At 39.1% G+C, this 20,905-nt stretch overlaps 1 protein-coding gene across 1 annotated transcript in view; it reads right to left on the reverse strand.

The window, feature by feature from the left end:
* LOC128742126 (innexin shaking-B) overlaps window positions 1-11,769 on the reverse strand; it is a 195,732-nt gene extending 183,963 nt beyond the window's left edge. The window contains exon 1 of the mRNA XM_053838349.1: window positions 11,522-11,769. Within this exon, the coding sequence (XP_053694324.1) occupies window positions 11,522-11,769 (248 nt within the window). The remainder of the gene's footprint in view (window positions 1-11,521) is intronic.
* Between the last annotated feature and the right edge of the window lie 9,136 nt (window positions 11,770-20,905).

Below are 20,905 nucleotides of genomic sequence, written 5' to 3' on the forward strand. Positions count from 1 at the left end.
GCGGCGTGACCTAGCCTTTCTACTGCCACAATAATCATTATTTAATTTCTCAGGAACTTAATTGTAGATGTATAGATGTTATATTAGACTATATTTTTAAATATCCGTTCCGTATTCCTCAAAATCCTTATTTGCCAGTAAAATTCACAACGCATTGTGTAGAATAATTATATTTTCTTTCCTTGGGTGCGTAAATACATGTAAGCGTCATTTATATTACTTGATGAACACCTTATTTAGTTTTATAATCTATACCTATAAAGAAGGATTTCTGTCTGTCTGTCCTGTGTTCCTTATAGAATCAAAAACTACTGAACCAATCGTTGACGTGAAAATTTGCATGTAGAGGTTCTTGGGGCCAGGAAAGGTTTTAGTGATGGTTAGAGACCCCTCCCCCCACTAAGAGGGGGGGCTCCCATACAAATGAAACACAAATTTCTGCATAACTCGAGAACTAATCAAGCAAATAGAACCAAATTTGGCATGTGGGTGTTTTCGGTGACAAGAATTAATTCTAGGGTAATTTGAGACCCCTCCCCTCTTTATAAGGGGAATTATAACTCCTCTCCCCTTTAAGAGGGGGGGTTTCCATACAAATTTCCTCATAACTCGAGAACTAATCAAGCAAATGGGACCAAATTTGGCATGTGAAGGTTTTCGAGGGCAAGAAAATTTTCTATGTTGAATTAGGACCCCTCCTCAATTTAAGAGGGGGGGCTCCTGTACAAATGAAATACCAATTTCCTCATAACTCGAGAACTAATCAAGCAAATGGAACCAAATTTGGCATGTGTGTGTTTTTGAAGACAAAATTTTTTTCTATGATGAATTGGGACCCCTCCCCACTTTAAGAGGGGGGGGGGCTCCTATACAAACGAAATACAAATTTCTTTATAACTCGAGAGCTAATCCAGCAAATGGAACCAAATTTGGCATGTAGGTGTTTTTGGAGGCAAGAATGTTTTCTATGATGAATAAGAACCTCTCCCCACTTTAGGAGGGGGGGCTCCTATACAAATGATATACAAATTTCCTCATAACTCGAGAACTAATCAAGCAAATAGAACCAAATTTGGCATGTGGGTGTTTTCGGTGACAAGAATTTATTCTATGGTAAATTGAGACCCCTCCCTCTTTATAAGGGGAATTGTAACTCCTCTCCCCTTTAAGAGGGGGGGCTTCCATACAAATTTCCTCATAACTCGAGAACTAATCAAGCAAATGGAACCAACTTTGGCATGTGAAGGGTTTCGAGGGCAAGAAAATTTTCTACGGTGAATTAGGACCCCTCCCCACTCTAAGAGGGGGGGCTCCTGTACAAATGAAATACAAATTTCCTCCTAACTCGAGAACTAATCAAGCAAATGGAACAACATTTGGCATGTGGGTGTTTTTTTTTGGTGACAAGAATTTATTCTATGGTGAATTGAGACCCCTCCCCTCTTTATAAGAGGAATTATAACTCCTCTCCCCTTTAAGAGGGGGGACTTCCATACAAATTTCCTCATAACTCGAGAACTAATCAAGCAAATGCAACCAAATTTGGCATGTGAAGGTTTTCGAGAGTAAGAAAATTTTCTATGGTGAATTAGGACCCCTCCCCACTTTAAGAGGAGGGGCTCCTGTACAAATGAAATACAAATTTCCTCATAACTCGAGAACTAATCAAGCGAATTGAACCAAATTTGGCATGTGTGTGTTTTTGGAGACAATTTTTTTTCAATGATGAATTGGGACCCCTCCCCACTTTAGGAGGGGGGGTCCTATACAAACGAAATACAAATTTCCTCATAACTCGAGAACTAATCCAGCAAATGGAACCAAATTTGGCGTGTAGGTGTTTTTGGAGGCAAAAATTTTTTCTGTGATGAATTAGGACCTCTTCCCACATTAGGAGGGGGGGCTCCAATACAAATGAAATACAAATTTCCCCATAACTCGAGAACTAATCAAGCAAATGGAACCAAATTTGGCATGTGAGAGTTTTAGATGGCAGAATTTTTTTTCTATGGTGAATTACGACCCCTTCCCCTTTTGAGAGGGGAGCTCCCATACAAATGAAATTCAAATTTCCTAATAACTTGAGAACTAATCAAGCAAATGGAACCAAATTTGGCATGTGGGAGATTTTGGAGTCTTGAATTTATTTTACGATAGTTAGAGACCTCTCACCCCTGTGGTAGGGGAATATGGACTCTCATACAAATAAAACAGAAATTTTTGCGAAACTCAAAAACTAATCCAACTCGAGAAATTCGAGACTCTTCCATAAAACATTAATCAATAACAAGACCACAAAAACCATCTATAGTAACACTAGATCATTCAGGACGAGCCGGTCGCGAGTGTTGCCGGTGACCCGCCGTCGGAAGCGCCGCCCACTGGGGGGCTTGCAAAACTCGAGAAGTGACAAAGATCATCCGAGATTCATTATTTATGTACAACACAGGTTAATTTGTGGCAATACGAAGTTTGTCGGGTCAGCTAGTATTTATAGAAAAATAATGTAAACACAAAAGATACTTTTTACAGACTTGAATGAATATGTATAAAAAATTAGAAATTAACCCTCTAACGGGTCTACAGACGGCCTTAACTTTCGGGCTTCAGAGCCACATACGAAACTTGTTTTGAATTGACAATATGAAGTATTTGTTCATAGCAGATTTTTTGATATTTTGATATTAATACCATGCATTCAAAAGTTAGCATCTTTGAAAAACAAGTGTTCAGAAAAATTATTATTATATTTCGCTTTTGAAGAAAAAGGATATGTACAACAAAATGATTGATCTCAACATTTTACTATTGGTTTGCTTGGCTTCAATTTTGCAATATATCTGAATTAGAAAAAAATTACTGAATAGAGCATTAGATATGAAAACGACAAATGGAACTATTTCTTAGCTAGCGCTCCTTCAAAATGTCAAAAATTCTGTTCTGAACACATTTTGCATGATGTCAATTCAAAACAAATTTCGTATGCGGCTTTTGAGCTCCAAAAGCGAAGGCCGTCAACAGACCGCCTTACCCGTTAGAGGGTTTAATTAACTGCTTTTCTCCGCTTTTTGCTTTTCTTGTACAATTGTGAGCAACAGCAAGTGAAGAAAATGACAATTGAAATCTGGAATCAAAGAAAAGAAAAAACTTTTCGATCGAATCCCACTATTTAATAATTGTTTGCGACAGATACGTAGTTCGCCTACGACGTGCAGGCTTCATCAGTGTCTTATTTCAAAGCGTATACGTATCTGTCGCGAATAAATATTAAATAGTGGAATTTAGTCGGTAAAAGTTTTTTCTTTTCTTTAATTTCAGAGTTCGTATTCCACTAAGAGGCTTCAAAAACTTCAGACAATTGACATGTTTCTCACTCTTGTCACTCACTCACTCTCACTCACTCACTCACTCAAATTGTCATCACATACATACATACATACATACACACATACATACATACATACATACATACATACATACATACATACATACATACATACATACATACACACATACATCACACACATCTCATACATTGAATACAATCAACATTTGATTGATATGTTTTGATTTCACACGTTTTAACGGTTTAATATACGGTGCTTAAGTGTTAAAGTTTGAATAACTTTTGAATGAACCGTCCGATTTTCAATAACTCGGTTTCGTTTGATAGATCTCAACAGTAGTTTTCAAATGATAATAAATCGTGTGATGCTTTACATTGAATTAATGCTTATATGTTACAAAAATATGTTTTAAATACAATTTTTTCACATTTCTTTTTGTAACTTTCAAACTATAAGCCTAATCGTCATGAAATTCGGAAGTTAAGGGTTTGCAAGGCTCCTCTTTCATATGCAATCAATTTTGTTCAAATCGGTTAAGAGACCTATGAGATAATGAAGTCCCATATTTTTCGTATTTTTATACATAACTTTTGAACTAAAAGTCCGATCAGTATGAAATTCAATAGCGACCAATGGGACACCTAGACCTTTCATTTGACACTAAGAACATTAAAATCGGTCCAGCCATCTCCGAGAAAAGTGAGTGAGATTAAAAGCGTCACATACACACACACACACATACACACACACACACACACACACACACACACACACACATACATACACACACACAGAAAATGCTCAGTTTTCGAAACTGAGTCGAATGGTATATAACATTCGGCCCGCAGGACTTTCTTTCCATTTCCGGTTTTCCAAGTGATTTCTATACCTTTATACTATATATTTATATAGTAGAAAGGCAAAACCGTTTAAAAAAACCGCGTTAGTTCAAAAAATATCATAAAAAACCGTGTTAATTCAAAAATCGTAAAAAAAACGTGTAAAAAGAGACTTGAGTGTACCTAAAATATGGTGGTGTAGAGTGCAAGAAGTGAAGGGGGCAGTCCCCCCTGCGTCAGGGGGCTGCGAATCAAAAATTGTTTGGCAGCGGCAGTATGAACAAGCATTCCAAAATCTATTTCATGGCTGGCCGCTGCTAACTTGGTTGAAGTCCACGTTTACCGCTTAAATTTTCATTTATATGCATGAGATAGTACTAAGAAACTAAATCAACAATTTTATTATAATACTAGCTGACCCGGTAAACTTCGTACTGCCGTAAATCGTACTACCATTTTGATTCAAACTTCGAACAGTCTCAAACTCCGAACACTTCAGAATAAAATGCTCCTTAGTATCGCTAATATGATAAAATATTATGCTTATTGTATTCCACAGTGTTTGTTAGAATGTCCTCTATCCGGTGAGGCATGACATTGAACTGTAGAACTCCGTTATGTCATTTATTTGATATAGCCCAATTGATAAAACGGATTCGACCAAAGCAATTTCCTGTTCGGATGAGGCATTTATAGGCAGCATACAATTCAAATTCTCATCGCGTGTCCAGCATAAGTGTGGAATATTATAGTCCCCAACAACCAAAACCAAATTGCGATCACCAGCTAGATCGATCAATTTTTGCACGCATATCGCATGCTGCTGATATAATACAGGCTCACTGTTAGGTGGCAAATAGATACAGCAAACAATTAAGTCAAAATTCATCAGAGCGATTCGAACAATAATTTGCTCCAGCTGATCACTGCCTTCAACACAAACAGCAGTGCTACGAAGATGTTTATTCACAGCAATGAGAACCCCTCCGCCGTGTCGGCTGGTCCGTTCGTTTCGATCACACCGATAAATGGTATAGTTGTGTGTTAGTTCTGAATTGCGAATATCATTATTCAACCAGGTTTCTGTGAGGGCGATGACGTCATAATCGCATTGCGACAAGGCTAGCAGTAAACTATTAGTTTTTGTGCGAAACCCGCAAACGTTCTGTTGATAGAGCGTGAGTGAACGGTAAGTGTTAGCGGGTGCAATCTGATCTCGTCTGTTCGGGATCAAAAAGCGGTTGGCAGGAGATGGCGTGCTGTTGTGTAAAACTGTAGACGATCGATCGTTGCTAGTGTTAGAATATTCCGTGCGGGGACAATTAGATGACGATACAGCTTGATCATTGTGATTGGTTTCCCGTTGGTGTAGATAGGAAGCGAAAGGGAGCGCGTGTGTTTGAAGCATGCGGAAAATCGAATTGTCGAAAAATAATGCCTTTTTGCCAGGTCGATTTTGATAGCGCTAAATACATTTCAACTGGGTATCGATGCCGGCTTTAAAAGAAACAAATGTGAGCTCGTCCAGTGTTTTGCTCTTAGGGACTAATTTAACTACTTGTACAACTTTGACAGTTTTTAAATTGTTTCTGACAAGTTTTTCGACTTGCTCCACTGTCACCTGAGGATCAAAACCGGACAGATACAACCAAAACAGCTGTTCCTTTCTAGCAGCAGCTAACGGTATTGCATCATCTGGTTCGATATCCTTTGTACCTTCGAAAGCTGGTTCGTGTTGCGGCTGGGGCGGTTCGCCCGTAATCAATAACCGTGGCCTCTTCCGCAAGTTTAATGTGTGTTGTGATCTAGGAAGCCTCGGTGTAGTTGGTAGTGGTGTTCGCTCAAGTATGGTGTTGATTTTGGTAGTATTTAGTGCGACTTCTTTTTTCAACTCTTCCAGCACCTTGTTTTGCTTTTTTTGTCAGCAATTGACTGCATTGCCATGTTTGTGGATCAAATGACTTGACGAAAACAAGCATTTTTCATCATATTCGAGCAAGCCCTACACGTCCAATACAGTTGGGGACAACCAGCCATAGCATCACGCATTTCTGCTGATATATTGGCACATTTTAAGTGGAAAGAAGATTTGCAAAAGCCACTGCATATAATTTGATCTGGCTCTTCTAAGCCACGGGCACAAGCACAACAAACCGACTCCATTGCTTTTCGCGCGGCCAATAATCAGTATCAAAGCTAAGCAGTTTCTTGGCGATTTTGCACTAATAATCACAGGGAGACGTTGTACTTCAAACAACTCCAATTAAATGCGATGAGATGCGTTCCAAAAGTGGTATGCAGCATAGAGAAAATCCGGAAAAAACGTAAAAAACTGCAAATTAGCACTGAGTAATAACAATAACCAATCAATCTGTTTACCTTCACACACACCGCAATTTGCAATTGCATTAGTATCCATTTGAGCCAATAATTCTTTGACACTTTTGAAGTTATTTTCTGTATAACAAACAAAGCTACGTTTTGATATTCACGGTAATTTTTATGTCTAAATTCGATATTCTGATATGTATCCGATGTCAAAAGTCATCAAATAATTATTTTTGATTCATTAATTGATTGGTAAGCATTGCATTGTCGAGTTAAATAACTGTTATTATTAAACAATTGTGTTATAATATTATTACCGGTCCGAAAAAAATTATGGAATGAATAATAAAATGATTAAATGTTAGATTAATAATTTCCCAGTTACAAGGTGAAGAGCCCTTGCGATAATTCAAATAAATGTACGTATTTAGTTTGAACTCTAATCTTCTTTATTTCTTCGGTATTTCATGTGCCAAATAATTCAACGAAAAAGTGAAGTGTAATAAATAAAGTAACTGCATGCTGCACTTGATGATCAGGCAGTTTCATATAAAATAATCAGACATTTTATTGCTGGCGATTATTGCTCAAAACATTTAAAATTTTGTAAAAATGCATTATATGCGCATCCGACGTAGAACCTATCAGTTTTGATTAATTTTTCTATTCATGAGGTGAAAGAATCAACCTTACGCTGTTAGACTCTTCGATAAATTGAACTATTGTGAGTTCATTAAATATAATATGTATTATTTGCTAGTCTTGCAAGTTCATAAAATTGGTTAATAGTAAAAATAATGGTTTCGTTGATATTGAACGCGGTGTATGTTACTTTTCTCCGATAATAAGGTTTATGCAAATTAGAACAAAAGTTTATGTCCTGGTCTCAAAATATTGTTGAAGGGAGGGGGGTAAGTTTCGAACAGTTCAGTCACATGCTTCCTGCATGCATCCAATTCATGGTAAAAAACTGTATCTCTGTGCTTTACATTCCTAACATCCAAAATTAGGGTACGTACTTGGACACTTTACCGAATAAAATGACCAATTTGGAGCTCCTCAAGCACCAATAGCTGATATTCCGGAGTGTCTAATTTGTCGTGTTTCTATCTTATCTAGTACCTATGACTCCAACTGCAATTCGGAATTTCTCCGTCAACAGCGGTACTGAATTTCACTCATATATTGTTTCATTGATTTTGGCCTCCAACTAATTCGGTTCTTTTAAAACAAGTTGAATTAAAATGGAACGAACGAACGAACGCAAAATAGTCGCCTGTGACTTGCAATAGGAACCATAAAGGTTAGTTGGTGAAAGAAAGTTGATCGATACTAACGGGATAATTGCTATAACTTTGCACATATTGGCTAATTTATAGATGTAAACTCGTTGAACTGTAAAAAATCTGCTCTTCACTAAAGAATGCAACATAATAATATAATACTTTATTTTTTTGCCCCTTCACATTTCGGTAATTGTTGAAAGGGGGGGGGGGGGGGTGACATAAACTTTTTTTCAAATTTGTATCAGCTTAATCTTAGTAGCCTAAAACATAGCGTAGGGGAAGGGCAGTAAAGACGGACACTGCGGGAAAGACGGACACTTGCCAAATTTCATAAGCAATAATTTTTTGAAGCAAACCAATGATGGGAAATGTTTCTATAGACTGAATGAACACTTTTGAATTAAACTGCCGATTTCTAGCAGCGCAGCTATCAAATTTATAAGCAAAACAAAGAAAAAATGCGTAAATACGCTATCCGATGTAATTTTGCGTGTGAAGAAAATAGCTGGTAAATCGTTAAAAAGCAATACTTTCGTGCTATATCGACGACATTACGTTAGTTTGACTCTTCACTGAATGTCCATGGGAAATCTGGTGAATTAATAAATATTCAGTAAAAAGTTATTAAAGTTTGAAAAAATGGTATCCAAGTCGGGAAAGACGGACACCCGAAGGTAGGGAAAGACGGACACAAAGATTTCGAATTAATTTTGCCCAACAACGATTAAAATTGCATATACTTACATATTATATATGTAAAAGTATCCAGAAGTCATTTAACAGTTGGAATAGGTCAACTTTTAGAAACGATTAATTCATCACCAATTAAAATATTGAAGAAAATAAAAGTGAACTATTTTATTTCCTCGCTCATAGGGGGTGGATCGGCAAGGGGGTTTTCCCAAGCCAATTCTTTCCCAAATACATGATGAAATATGTTAATCTTTCTTAATACTGATAATTCGTCGACGCGTGACACCTATTCGCGAGTGTCCGTCTTTCCCATATCAAGTGTCCGTCTTTCCCGCCCATGCGCAGAAACTCTAATTTATACATAATGTTTATAATATTAAAAAAAGTATAAATTTTGGAAGAAATTTTCTAGCACACGTTGTAACTATATTAGACAGAGACTTAAAGGTTCAGTTTGAATGAAAATTGCGATCAATACAATTATATTTGAGTAGATATTGAGTCTTGACCTTAAGGTGTCCGTCTTTACCGCCCTTCCCCTATACGATGAATGGCGGTAAAAGTAAAATAACAGTTTTTTACTAATTTTCAACTTTCCGTGTGGATTTTCATTATTTTTTTACGTATAAACCTGACGCAAGCCAAAACACACCAACTGGAAAAAGAAACATGCAATTCCGTCCAGCGGTTCTTGAGTTTATCCCTTACAAACAAACGCACCAACTTTATTATATAGAAAGATATTCACTGACCATCTTACCAACACTAGCCATTGTCCATTTCTCCCCATCATTATACATTTTTTTAAAGAGTTTACAATTTTTTATATGCAAATCGAATTACCTGTTTTTCAACGCAACGCGTTTTTTGCCTTGTTCAAAATGATTTATTTTTCAAACTTTTGAAATGGGCTTGTTTTATTCTCTAATCATAAAAATATAGACAATTTGCTTTATATGCTTTATATGGGGTTTCTTATGTGCACTGGTTGGAGAGTTATAAAAAGGTTTAAAGGTAAAAATGTGGATGTTTGGGATCACTCTAGCTCAGGGGGAAGGACCTTAAGGGCCTAACAAAAGACACTTCTCTCAAATTTTCCGAATAGGAACAGATATACAGGAAAAAAAAACATTTATAAACAGCGCCGTAAACGCTAGAGCTATCAAACATATGCGCGTAATGAGACGCAATGCGCATTATTCAACTTGTGTCAGTTTATGTACTAAGACTATAGATTACAGAGGCAACAAGGCACTCAAAAACCGCTAAATTTTGAATCAAAACGGAGAGTTACCTTTATTTGTGATGGTATTCTCCGTTTTAATTTAGTTAGCTCAGTTTAGCTTATGATACAACGCTCAGGGCAGCCATTGTCTTTATTGTCCAGTGAAATTTCAACATTGAAAAAACTATAAAAAATAACATAGTGTAATTACATACGTCAGTTGGTTTTAAGCGTTTCTTATTTCAAATGTTAAACAAAATTAAGGATTACATCTAATGATCTAGAGTTATTTTTAGTGTACTTTCATGAAAAAAGCATTACATATTAGCTTGATCGCAACGATTTTACAATGTGCGCCAGTGAGGGAGGGAGGCCAATTGAGTAACTGAAATTCTCTCTCCCTCTCCCTCTCTCCCACCAGCCGCTCACCCAAAACAACCACTCATACGAATCGTTTGATTTATAAACCCTTTAAGGTGAAATGAATCGTCATTGATTTTGTGAATTTCAAACGCAGTTCTAAAAACACAGCCCCTGTTTCTTGGGCCCAAAATCTGCTTCCGAAATTGGGCTTTCGCATTGAGAGATTTGATTGAAATTTCTACTAATCGATCACAAACCGCACATATTGTGCCATGTTAATAAAGATATTCGCTGTCAGTTCAACATATCATGGTTGCATCTCTGATTATTCATGAGGTATAACTATAGAAACACGTAGGAAATTTAATCACAGGAGTGACATCCTGCAAATTTCGGTCTTATTATTGCTGACGAAGTAAACAATTAACACACTTTTTAAATGAACTTTATTTACATCTACATTGAAAGTAAAACTTTCAAAACGAATATCCGAACCATGTTCACCAGCACATGCTCTACAGTATTAAACAGTTACATTATCGTACATCTAGGTAGGTTGTCTAAGTGAGCAAACGACAATTACAATCGGGAACTCAAAGCGTAACCAATGGAGTGTGTTAGGCGACAAGGCACTCAAAATCCGCTAAATTTTGAATCAAAACGGAGAGTACCATCAAAGTACAAATAAAGGTAACTCTCCGCCTTTGTTCAAAATTTAGCGGTTCGTGAGTCCCTTGTCGCCTCTGTAATCTAGTGTCTCTGTAATTAATAAGTCTGGTGAGAGTAGATATCGAGCACTGCTAGTAACATTGAGTGAATCAATCAATTTATAGCAAAAAAATTGTGCTGGCAGATGAATAGATTAACGATTGGCAAAGTTGGCAAGAATTCATTATTCTATTGTATAAAGGGCAAAGGATATTTTTACAGATAGTTGTATTGTATATCTTTCTACTATCAAGCATCATTTTGAATAACTTCAAAGTCATACAAGCAAATAACAGAGTTCTAAATGGAATTAGAATGATTAAATCTTCCTACTCATACCAATTAATGATGACAAAACTAAAAACAAGCAAATGTTTACAATAAAATAGCGAAACGTGCATACATTTTGAAAGGAAAGCATTCAACATCAAATTTAATATTTCGTAATAATGAAGATTTTTCATTTTGGTTGCATAGTGAACATCACATCCACACATATATATTTTAATTTCTCTACTCAAACATCGAAGAATTCGGAGTTTACATTCAGCTGTTCAAATTCAAGAAACGAGATACAACACTGAATACAGCTAAATTACAGCAGTCTGGTTTTCAACGAAATTGAAGTAGCATTGGAATTGATAGGTAATAATAGGCAGAGGTGTGAAACGAGGAGGAAATAACAGGTGGCTGAGCAGTTGCATTACGAATTATCAAAGGAGATACGCAAACCTTTTGTGTTGTAATCCTCTCCTAGTATCGACTATGCTCCTAGCAGAAGCGGCTCTTCCCATGTGTGATAGCTGACTGGAATCATAAATACTCCTTCTTTGAGGAGTATCCGGTGATTCAAGCTCAATTTCCACACTAGGATCCAAACGATGGAATTTAGTTGATCCACCAGTGTCAAATATTGAACTCACAATCGAGGCACTCCGAAACGTTTTCAAATCAACTCGACTCTCTGGATCACTTAACATTTATAATTAGTTTCCTTCTTGATTTCTTCATTTAAAACACTGTTTGGTTAGTGAAGCTTTGCTGAATTGCTTCTCACCAGTATTACATAGAGAACATCGCATCAAAAATCACTTCACCGTTTTAAATTCTGTCAACTGTATCCGGTTGATTATATTTATCCAACAAGTATCGAATTCATGCATGAAGCTATGTTCATTTATTTCTTTTTCTTTTTTGATTTCGTTGATGATGGTGATTTCCTTCGCGTTTTATCTTGTAACACAAAAAATAGAGTCAGAGCGTCAGTGAATATGAAAGCTGAAATCTTTATGGTTAAAAAAGAAGATTTATCCGCGTAATCTTAATTTACCTCTATACATGGAACGGCTGGGTTTAAGAAAAAAGTGTATATAATATAATTTGTTCAAAATTATACGTAGAATTTAATTTTGTGAAGCCTTCAAAAAAAAAATTGGATATTTTTGAAAAATTTGTCTAACTTCAATTTTTTTTAATCCGATCCGATAGCCCTTCGCCAGCTTTTAAGGCATAATTAAGGCTATCTTAAAAAGTAATAGGAAAATCGAAGAGAAAGGTTTTGAGGAAATTAACATTCTAGGGTTTTTACCATGGTTTTGAAAAGTTTTTTTTTTTAATTTGGAATAAGGCCATTGCAAATTAATTTTAAAGTTTTTGTCACCTACCTCCCTTGGAAATTTCCTTGAAAAAATCGGATAGTAAAAAAATAATTTGTAGGATATACGTTAAATTTTTTTTATAAAATCAATTGTCTGTGAAAAACTCGAAAAATGAGTGTACGAGTGGAGTTAACCAAGAAAAATAATAAGGTCTATTTGAAAAGCAAGAATAGATTTGGTTTTCACATTTAAATTTTTAGTAAAAAATGCTTAAAACGCATATTTGTTTTTGGTCGAATAAAAAAATCTCTTTGTTTTTTTTTCAGTCCAACTCCCTCCCCCCCCGTTCTGTAGTTACCCATCACAATTGCAGTAGAATTGCAGTATAACAAAATATTAGCTTTTTTCAATCGTTCTTTTATTGAAAACGTCTGCAATGCTTCGTTTTTTTACTACTTTGGCCAAAATTTATAGGCTTCGTGACTTTTTTTCACGGATATACCCAAAAAAAATTACAAAATTGTAACAATTATTTATTTAATTTAATTTATTTATTTATATTTGAAGCTTAGCAGAAAAACAGTTTTCCGTGAAATTCCGTGAAACCGGAAGGATAAAACCTTATAAAATATTTATAATGGCCTTTGTAACTTGAGAATGGTTGGGCCGAAGAAAAAAGTTGGTATGACAACATTTGTTCAAAATAATGCGTAGAATTTGATTTTGTTTAAGTTTTACAAAAACTGTAGAATTAGGATATTTTTGAAAAACTTGTCAAATTTTAACGATTTAAAAAAATCCGAAAAAGGGTCCATCGATAGCTCTTTACCAGATTTTAGGGGATAATTCAAGCTATCTTTAGAAAAAAAAATTAGGCAAACCGGAGGGGATGGTATTGAGATAATTGACATTGTATGATTTTTATCATGATTTTAAAAAGTTTTTTCTTTCAGTGTATTTTTTTCCTGCAAATACACCTAATTTCTTACAACTTTTCCTTCCTTTCATTTCAATCAAATAAGTAGTTTTCGAGATATGCTTTTTGGAAAAAAGTAATCTCATTTCTAAATACGCCCTTTTGAAAAATTAATCTTGACGAAAAAAATCAAGTTTAGTGTAAGAACTCATTGCGTGGTACCCAAGTTGGATAATCCAACACACCAGCAAAATTTCATTCCAATCAAAAATAGTCGAGTCAAACCGTTTTGCTAGTTGAGCTGGAATTGCTCGCTACCGGAAAAGGCCTAGTCCCGGTAGAACTCTACAAAAATGGCAAAGAACCACAAGAAATGGCACTATGGTAATTTCAAGAATTTAGAAGGAGGGGATCAGGAAGGTCCCAAAACGAGATTTCATGTCACTAGACTGGAAATGAAATCTAATTCTGGAACAAAATATGAATATTATAAAATTTCCTTGACAGAAAAAGATACAAGCGATGAAAATTCTTTTGACATACCTCCGGGCAACCCATAATATCTCCGGTGTCCACTGCCTACTATAAATCTTGAAACGTTTCAGAAAAACCAGAAAAAAATCCCCGTCGAATGCAATTGGTTTCATCTAAAAATGTTTTAGTTTGTAAAAGTTATGGCCATTTGAATTTTGTCAAAATCTTGCCTGTCCTGATCCTTTTGACTAACTCCTGTGTATGGTAGGGAGAGGTTCCAGAGAAAACAACGTTCGTCTCCTGCGGACAGTGACTATTGACGGCGATGAACTGGAAGTGGTTGATGAATTCATATATTTGGGATCTCTGGTCATCTCCGGCAAGAACCCAACTTTCCACGAGCGATAATGGCGTTTGATGGGTTCTACTTTCTGAAGGACACAGTTTGGTTTTGACATTCAATGCAGGAGTGGTTACTATTGGCTTCCTACGGTTGTTTCCGGTTGACTGGATAAATGTAAACATTGTTTAGTTTTCGCAGACCAGCCAAAAAGTTTAGTTGAAGGGAAGCGAATTATTGTGCTGTTTTGCTATCATTTTGTGAAATAATCTTTGCATTGGGTTAATGTGACAATATTTCAGCAAAGAATAGCCATAAAACTGCGCTTCCGTATAAAAAGATCCTTTTCGGCTGGTCTGCGAAAACTAAACAATGTTTTCATTTTTCCACTCAACCGGCAAACAACCGTAGTGGCTTCCATAGTAATCGCTCCTGCATTAATTGGTAAAACCGAACTGTGTCTTTCAGAAAGTTGTACCGATCAGCCGACATTATCGTTCGTAGAAAGCTGGATACGAATAAGGAGATTCAACGACGCATTCAAATCGAAAATCGAGCCTACATTTCCCTTCGCAAGGCGCTTCGATCAAGGAACATACGCCGCCGCACTAAGCTGACGCTGTACAAAACGCTAATCAGACCGGCAGTCCTCTGCGGACTTGAGATTTTAACTTTGCTTGTGGAAGACATTTGGATTTACTATATTTGAACGAAAGGTGCTGCGAACTATTTTTGGCGTAGTACAAAGGGAAGCCGGAGTGTGGCGTAGACGTATAAAACAGGTACTGCTTGGAAAGATTCCAATCGTACACCTGGCGAAAGTTGGGTATCCCGACGACTATGCAGGAAAATCCGTTCTCTTCAAGAATTCTACCGGCACTAAGAAAAGAGGGGCCCAATGTACTAGATGGCTCAACCAGGCTGACTTGCGTGTGTCGAGACGAAAACGAATTGGCGACGAGTAGCCCAGAACCGAGTACAGTAGTGAAAAGGATTTTTTTCATACGGCAAGAACCACCCGGCTCTATACTGCAAGAAAAATCAAGCAAGAATCTCAGTTTCTAACTGGCCCAATCATTCCCTTATCTATTTCATAAATCTCTGATTTCAAAAACTTTAGTTCCTAAGGCAAGTGTAATTCAGTCTTCAGTATAAGTTATTTGCTGAGTAGGGAAATTATGTACCTTGAAGGTAAACATGTGAGTACCCGAGCATAGTTTTGGAGAAGAAAATTTTATATCTTAATAAAGTGGATTTTGACTACTCGGCGCGGATTCATTTTGGACGGTTAGCAGTTAAAATAACAGAATTGCTTTCTAAAATTAACACTTTTTGTAAAATAAGATTTATCCAAATATTGCAGGTTCATTAATATTAGAGTTAGAAAGGGAACAGAAGAAGAGTAGAGTAAGAAACAGAACGATGGGAGTAAGAGTGCAAAGCAATGATTTATCAGTGCAGAATTTGACAATATTAGTATGGATGGGTATCTACTTTAATATAGCTAACAGCTTGAATTCTATCCATAACATTAGAACCGTTTCGCACAATAGTACAGTGCACAGTGGTCCAGAAGACAATTTTAGGTAGACATTAAGATCTCTAGCCTAAAATTCACCTTCCAGACAAAACTTGTGTCCGACAAAGTTGTTGTATGTAGTAAGGCGCTCATTTGGCAGCTATTAAATTTTAGGGTGATTCTTATTTTCAAAGAAACCGAATATCTAAGTTTTTTATTTAGAAAAATAGAAGTAGACATTGTTCGTCAAGGTTGTAGGCTTTTTTGGGGCGAACCAACCAACGGTTGAAAGCCCATCAAATAGTAAAAAAATGTTGTACCCCTGCTAATTTCATGCAATTTAAAAAAAAATTTTTGTACCTCTTCAAATAACTGATTTAGAGTCATTTTTGTGAATCAATTTAGAGTGACTTTTAAACAGTTTTTTCGTTGTAACTTTTTAATGGCTTTTTAATTTTCGTAGATGTTGTCTTCAGATGACTTTTAGAACTCTTTAAGACAAAAATTTTACAGCATCCATTAAGCCAAAAAATTTGCTGATCCATTAAGTCAATCATGAGTAATTAACATTTTTCTTTTTAAAACACGCCCTTTTCAAATGTTGATATCTCTAGTTGGGGGGCTACCATACAAATGAAACACAAATTTCTGCATAATTCGAGAACAAATCAAACAAATGGAACAAAATTTGGCATGTGGGTGTATTTAGAGACAAGATTTTTTTCTATGGTGAATTGAGATCCCTCCCCTCTTTAGAAGGGGAATTAAGACCCCTCTCCCATTCAATAGTGAGGGGGGTGGGCTCCTATGCAAATGAAATACAAATATCCTCATAGCTAGAGAACTAATCAAGCAAATGAAACCAAATTTGGCATGTGGGATGTTTTGGAGGCAGGAATTTTTTTATGATGGTTTGAGACCCCTCACCCCTTTGGTAGGGACGGAAATGCAGCCCTGAAAGTGGCTAAGCTGAAGGTGGTATGGTCCATATACCCACTGAGCGTGTTTCAGCAGCCGGAGGCTTGCTTCCGGTGCTTTGAGAGAGGGCACAGGTCCTGGAGCTGAAAGGGGCTGGACCGAAGCCACTTGTGTAGGAGATGTGGCGGTACGGGCCATACAGCGAGGGACTGTACTGCACCACCCAAGTCCCTGATTTGTACCGGCCAACGGGACGGTAAGCACACAACAGGAGGCCCAAAGTACCCGGTAGGCGCGCCGGTGACTAAAACACGGGCGTAGTGCCTGTAACGCAACTAAACTTGAATCACTGCTACGCGGCCTAGCAGCTGTTACTGAGTCGTTGACGGCCATTGCAATCATCTTGGACCCATACCGCATCCCTGCCGGAAACGGTAAGTAGGTGTCGGATAGGTCCGGGACGGCGGCTATATGGACGACAAGCAGGTTCCCGGTTCAAGAGGTTGTGTCAACTGCAGACGAGAGATTTGCGGTTACCAAAGTGGGTGGAGTGTTCTACTACAGCTGTTATGCTCCGCTGAGTTGGTCTATCGAGCAGTTTACGTGGATGGTAGACCGAGTATCAATTATGCTGACTGGTCTAAGGCCGTTGGTTGTGGTGGGCGATTTTAACGCTTGGGCGGTAGAGTGGGGAAGTCGTCGCACGAACCATAGGGGTCGGATTCTGCTTGAAGCTCTGGAAAAGCTCAACGTAGATCTGTCCAACTTCGGCACCACAAGTACCTTCAGTAGGAATGGTGCGGAGTCTATCATCGACGTGATATTCGGCAGTTCTGGTCTGATAGGAGACTGGAGTGTAGACAATGGCTACACTCACAGTGACCATCAGGTGGTCCGCCGACACTCCAACCACCCGTGGAGACATCATACCTCGGTCCCAAGGTATTTATGGAAGCGATCGGAAGAGAGTGTGGTGATCGCGGTATGCCCGATCCGAACGTTGATCATTTGGTTGAGGTACTGTCGCGAGCATGTGGCGCTAATATACCTAGGAAAGGTCGACCTAGGTATGGGAGGTCACCGGCTTACTGGTAGACAGATGAAATTGCGGAACTCCACGGAGCGAGCTTTCGTGCGAGAAGAACTATGAAAAGAGCTTGTTCGGACGAAGGCAGGGCTGAATGTGCACGCGCAGCGCTTAAGAGTGGGATAAAAGATAGTAAACGAGCCTGCTTTGAAAGATTATATGCTAGTGCCAGAGCGAACCCGTGGGGTAATGCCTACAGGGTCGTAATGGCAAAGACCAAGGGCGTGATGGCGCCCTCAGAGCAATCGCCAGAGATGCTGGAGTGGATCAACGTGGACCTCCTTCCGCGCCACCAGCCAAGGCCCTGGCCCCAGGCCGCTAAGTAGTCCCACGGCCGACGTTCCAGTATTTCAGACCATAGCGTAAGATGGTCGGCCTTCCAGCCGAATATCCAAAGTAACGTGGGCGACGCCGGTTTAAAGGACAGGGAGGAAGTGACGGTTACGAACGAGGAACTCATTGAGATCGCTAAATCCCTAAAGGTGAGCAAGACACCGGGGCCAGACGGAATCCCGAACATGGCCATTAAAGTGGCTATGTTAGAGGCTCCTGAGTTATTCGGGGCAGTAATGAGTAGATGCCTGTAAGCTGGTCACTTCCCGAACAGATGGAAGAGACAGAACCTCGTGCTGTTGGCGAAGCCGGGAAAACCTTCGGGTATCCCCTCGTCATATAGGCCGATCTGTCTGCTCGATACTGCCGGCAAGGTACTGGAGAGGGTTATCCTTAACAGACTCGTACAGTACACGGAGGGTACAAACGGTCTGTCAAGGATCCAATTTGGCTTCCGGAAAGGCAAATCTGCGGTGGATGCCATCTTGTCTGTCACTAAGACAGCCGAGGTGGTAATCCAGCGCAAGAGGACAGGTATCCGCTATTGCGCAGTTGTCACACTTGACGTGAAAAATGCGCTTAATAGCGCTAGCTGGGACTCCATAACCAACTCGTTTCGGAAAGTCCAAGTGCCGGTGTCGCTGTACAGGATTCTGGAAAATTATGTCCAGAATCTTGTGCTGCGCTACAACACAGAGGAGGGTCAGAAGTGCATTCCAATCACCGCAGGGTTCCATACTGGGCCCGGTGTTGTGGAACGTCATGTATTTTTGTTTATTTGTTACCAATCAACAGACCCAGATGGTCCTAATGATGCTTAAGTATACTTAAAATATTTACTTTGATTCTAGAACGTGGAATGTGGAAGTCGAATCCGGAAGAAACCCTATTGAAGGTTCGCTGCAGACCGATGACAGCACCGTGGGTTCCGTAATTAGTACGTCGAACAGGCAATCTGAAGAAGGCAGCATCGCGAAGAGCTCGAGAGCGGACGTTGATGTTTAATTCGCCGAGAAGCCAAGGGCAATCGATGTGATTGGTTAGCAGATCAGCAATCAGCATAGCACGGGAAAGCTCTCGCCTCACTTGCAGTGAGTCAAGTCCTATAAGCTGTGCACGACTTTCGTAACTTGGCAGCTGGTGTGGATTATTCTATGGTAACCGCCGAAGAGCATATCGAACAAACCTTCGTTGGACAGCTTCGATCCTGTGTACTCCGTTGAGGTAATGAGGATTCCAAACTACCGAGCAATATTCAAGAACTGAACGCACGAGTGAACAGTAGAGAGCTTTCAGGCAGTAAATGTCTGTAAAATTCCTAGACACTCTCATTATGAATCCCAAGCAACGAGATGCTTTGGCTACTACATAGGAAGTATGCTGTTTAAAAGATAATTGCTCGTCGAGGTGTATACCGAGATCCTTAACACATGTTTCTCTATTGATTGCGTTACCTGCTAGATGATAGTCGAATCGAATTGGCATTTTCCTTCGTGTGAAAGTGATGACTGAGCACTTATTGTTGTTTAAGCTCATACGATTAGTTTGGCACCACTCAGCAAAAACGGTTAGTTGACGTTGAAGAAAGAGAGCATCCTCGGTGGTCCGAATTACACAGAATATTTTAAGGTCATCGGCAAAAGATAACCGCGGGCATTCAAGAGAGAAGTTCACATCGTTGTATGACGAGGTGTTGAAGCTAAAGTTCCCGCTAGGGGTGGTGATAGTTGGCCTTGCGGACGACATCACCTTAGAAGTCTACGGTGAATCTATCAGAGAGGTTGATTTGACGGCTGCCCACTCTATAAGCATTGTTGAAGATTGGATGCGAGCCAGGAAACTGGAGCTAGCGCATCATAAAGCGAAGGTTCGTGGTGAACAACCGCAAGTCGGTGCAGCAAGCAAATATCAGCATCGGGGACTGCACTATTTCGTCAACGCGGTTCTTAAAACTCCTGGGAGTCTTGGTCGACGACAAGCTCAAGTTCGGGAGCCACGTCGACTATGCCTGCAAGAAGGCTTCCACAGCTATTTCGGCATTGTCTCGTATGATGTCTAATAGCTCTGCGGTATATGGCAGACTCTTTAGCCAACGTGGTCCAGTCCATACTTAGGTATGGCGGACCGGTGTGGTCATCGGCGTTAGGAACCAAAAGTTATCTAGCCAAGCTGGAAAGCACCTATCGTTTCATGTGCTTGAGAGTGGCCAGTGCGTATCGCACAGTTTCACATGACGCAATCTGCGTCTTAGCGGGTATGATGCCTATTGGCATCATCATCAGCGAGGTCGTAGAGCGCTTCAACCAACGTGGAACTAGAGGCATACGGAGTACCACAAGATCGGCCTTGATGACCACATGGCAGCGGGCATGGTCTAATTCCACAAAAGGTCGGTGGACACATCTTATCCCGGAACTATCAGGGGGGTCAACAGGCACCACGGCAAAGTCAACTTCCACTTGACACAGATTCTGTCAGGGCATGGTATTACGCCGTATGGAAATTAATGATGGATAAATTTGGTCTATTTAGAGGAAAGTTAAGCCCATGGTGCGAATTGCGTGAACGTACCCTCAGGAAAAAGCGAAACGCAATCGAAAAGCTTGCTCTCACTACAAGACACATTGATCTCTCTCATAAAATTCTACACGTCATCTCAGTTAAGATCATTTTCCGGTCACCCGTCTAGTGGGAAAGTCGAACGTGCTCGCTCTAGTGTATGGTGCTTCCAAAGCACCCAAGTGCCTTAGTTTTTTCCCGGTCGTGTGATTCAAAGTCCAATCCGTCAGTATAAAACCGCTGTACGGATTTCAACTAAGTAATAATAGAAACCAGCAATCATCAGCGCAAAGATACAGCTGCAAGAGGTTTCGGGCAACCCAACAGGATCAAGGTCAAGTAGCAGCTTTCAGCAGGAAAGGCAAAAATCTA

This window comes from Sabethes cyaneus, chromosome 3, assembly GCF_943734655.1.
Source record: "Sabethes cyaneus chromosome 3, idSabCyanKW18_F2, whole genome shotgun sequence".
NCBI lineage: Eukaryota > Metazoa > Arthropoda > Insecta > Diptera > Culicidae > Sabethes > Sabethes cyaneus.